Source organism: Cannabis sativa, chromosome 9 (genome assembly GCF_029168945.1).
Source record: "Cannabis sativa cultivar Pink pepper isolate KNU-18-1 chromosome 9, ASM2916894v1, whole genome shotgun sequence".
In the NCBI taxonomy this organism is placed as follows: Eukaryota; Viridiplantae; Streptophyta; class Magnoliopsida; order Rosales; family Cannabaceae; genus Cannabis; species Cannabis sativa.
The window spans coordinates 25382868-25385652 of NC_083609.1; the positions used below are offsets into that span (position 1 = coordinate 25382868).

A 2785-nucleotide genomic window follows, 5' to 3' on the forward strand; every position below is an offset into this window, starting at 1 on the left:
TGTATGTCTAGACTCCAAATGGATGAAACATTTGTAAAGAAATGTTGTTGATTCTTAAATACTGTAATGTGCACTCTGAGTTCTGGTGGAAACATGTTCACCCACCAAGCGCCTGTCCTAATAAAATCTGATTTATGTGAGGAGCAGTAACTTAATTAATGACTGCAAAAGTGATGCACCGAAATGTTGCATCGATTTTCCATAGAAGAGAATAGAAAGCAGAGTTATTCCCCCATTAGACAGATAATTAGAAAAACTTTTCACTAGTTTTGCTCAATCAATACTTTTTCTTTGGGTGAAAAATGTAGTAAATTTAACAGGATCTTGGGATACAGAACAACTGAATTGCTTGTACATGAATGAGAGTTTCCTTTTCTCTAATTGACTGAACTTTGCTCAACAAAATACCATCTCAAAACCAAGGAACATCAAGACTCAAGAATAGAAGCACAGAATACAATTGCACACTTAACCAGAACAAGAAGAAACAAAAAATAATATACCTATCTGTACTAAAGAATTAATTTCATTTTGCCTGCTTGAATATTTCTGTTAACAAATTTAGCATATAATAATGATAAATTATAAAGAAAAACAATAAATATCTTCACCGGTCATGAATCATGGCAAGTAATTATCCAAAAAATAAATTCATAAAAGTGAAACCACACATAGAAACATCTTTTTAAAAGCATCAGGCAGGCTCTGAGGCAGAGGCTGAAACACTTCATAGATTTCAGTTCTTACATAATATTTGACATCCAAACTCAAAACCAATAGGCCAAAAGGGTTGAGTTTGGTTTGGATAACATTCAGTGGCGCCAAGCATTAGATAACTAAACAAAAACAAGATAAGTAAGTTGATTCTAAATGCGAGAGTCCCAAATGCAATGGGGGCGAACATTGGGAGAGTTGAGGAGTTGCTCAAGTTCTTTAGGTGGATTCAATCCGAGACGAGATGCACGTTCCCACCGAGCCATCCTGGTCATTCCGGAGCATGGTCCAAACGCCATGTCCAGGTCGAATTGCCTTAACACCTCTTCATCCTTATCATAATCCTCTATTTATTTATTTTTTTTTAAAAAAATAACAGATCAAATTAAATCAAATCAACCCATACCAAACCCTAACCCTAATAAGAATTCTAAGAAGGGGCTTATGAGATTCATGATAATAAAAAAATAGTACCTTGTAGGTGAAGAGAGGCAGGGGTCTGGGTGACGTCGGAGCCAGGTGTCTTGGGAGAGAAGGAAGAAGGTGACTTAGTTTTGGAGTTGGCGGTGGTGCCTCTCTTCTTCCTCTGCCTGTAAAAAGCCTTCATCTCGTTTCGTTTTCAGATCGTCGAGTCCAGTCGAATTCTCTCTCTCTCTCTTTTTGAATTTTGAAATTTGAATTTCTTGTGTTTTCAAACACTTAAATGCGATGCAAGTGTATTTAAAGGTAGAAAATTAGATGTGTTCAAAAAAAAACAAATAAATAAACAATGAGCGCTTATTCTTTTCTTTTAGGGTAATTAGTAATTTTTCCCCTTAAATCTTGAGATGTACTAAATCGTGTCCTTTAAACTTTTTTGCAGTTAAAAATTCCTCCTGAACTATTGAGATTGTTAAATTTAAGGACTTTTGTCTAATTTTAGTAAAAAATTCTAACATGGATGAAAGTTCAAGGGGCCTGATTTAGTACATATCAAAGTTTGAGAGGCATGATTTGGTAGATATCAAAGTCTGGGAAGCATGGTTTAGTACATAAACAATTACTGAAACAGTAAAATTGAATGAAATTAAACAAAAGTCTTTAAATTTAACAATATCAATAGTTCGAGAGGAATTTTAAACGGCCAAAGAAGTTCAGGGGACACGATTTACTACATGTCAAAATTCAAGGGGAAAAATTACTAATTAGCCTTTCTTTTATGTACTTTTTTTTATAAATATATAAATATATAAATTCTTAATCTATATTTATTTTTTTAAAAAATAATTTAAATTAATTTTGAGTAAGTAGGATTTTTGCATTATTGAAAATTAGAAAACAAATCGAGTTTTGCAGAAATGCTAAAGGGCACCAGTGATGCCTAGCACCCTCCTACGTGACAATATTGTTATTGGTCTAACTAAGTATCGGGTCCCATATAATTTAATATAATAGTTTTTAGGGAGTATCGCTGTCCAATCGCAACGCGACATGTCGAGAAGGTGCTAGGCACCACTGGTGCCTAATAGCAATGTTCGATAATTAATTCATCTCTCTTTGGTTTCACTATATCTTTTATACAATCACTTCTTTCTATATATAGCGGCTACTGTGAAGACGTCACACTTCCACAGTGTAATCTCTCTGTCAAGCAATTTAAGCAGATCTAGTACACCATGTGGTTGTGGAGCAGCACAGTTCGACAAGAAATCTTCAATGGCAATGGATGTACAACGAGTCGATATTACAGTGGTGGACCGGTTTTCAAGGCGTCTCCGATTTGGTGGCGCATGGGTTTTCGACGAGGTACAATGAGATCCAATGGTGGTTCAAGGCTTTGACATGGGTAGTGTTCCGATCGGTGGTTCAAGGCATTTTCATAAACTTTTTTTTTTGTAATAATATTTTTCATCTTTTTAATAGATATTTACATAAAAAAAAATTCTTAATTATTTGTATATAATTTATGTTTATCGACTTTGAATATTTGTTATAATAAATATTTAAATTTATATAAATTATACATTATGTTATATAATTTTTTTTATAAATTAAATTGTTATATATTGTAAAATAATATATAGGGATACGA

General features: G+C 33.4%; 1 protein-coding gene across 1 annotated transcript; it reads right to left on the reverse strand.

Annotated features, from left to right (window-relative positions):
- Nucleotides 1-682: 682 nt before the first annotated feature.
- On the reverse strand, nt 683-1506 carry LOC115724086 (uncharacterized). Its single transcript, XM_030653542.2, has 2 exons — nt 1189-1506; nt 683-1060 (listed from the first exon to the last, which is right to left on the reverse strand). Exons 1-2 carry the CDS (start codon nt 1319-1321, stop codon nt 867-869), a joined length of 327 nt encoding a protein of 108 aa, XP_030509402.2. The 5' UTR covers nt 1322-1506; the 3' UTR covers nt 683-866.
- Between the last annotated feature and the right edge of the window lie 1279 nt (nt 1507-2785).

Excerpts from the sequence above, each read along its gene's own strand:
- LOC115724086 (XM_030653542.2), bottom strand. The coding sequence starts at position 1,321 with ATGAAGGCTTTTTACAGGCAGAGGAAGAAGAGAGGCACCACCGCCAAC. Across the intron at positions 1,061-1,188 it reads TGCCTCTCTTCACCTACAAG|AGGATTATGATAAGGATGAA; the intron begins GTACTATTTTTT and ends ATAAATAAATAG.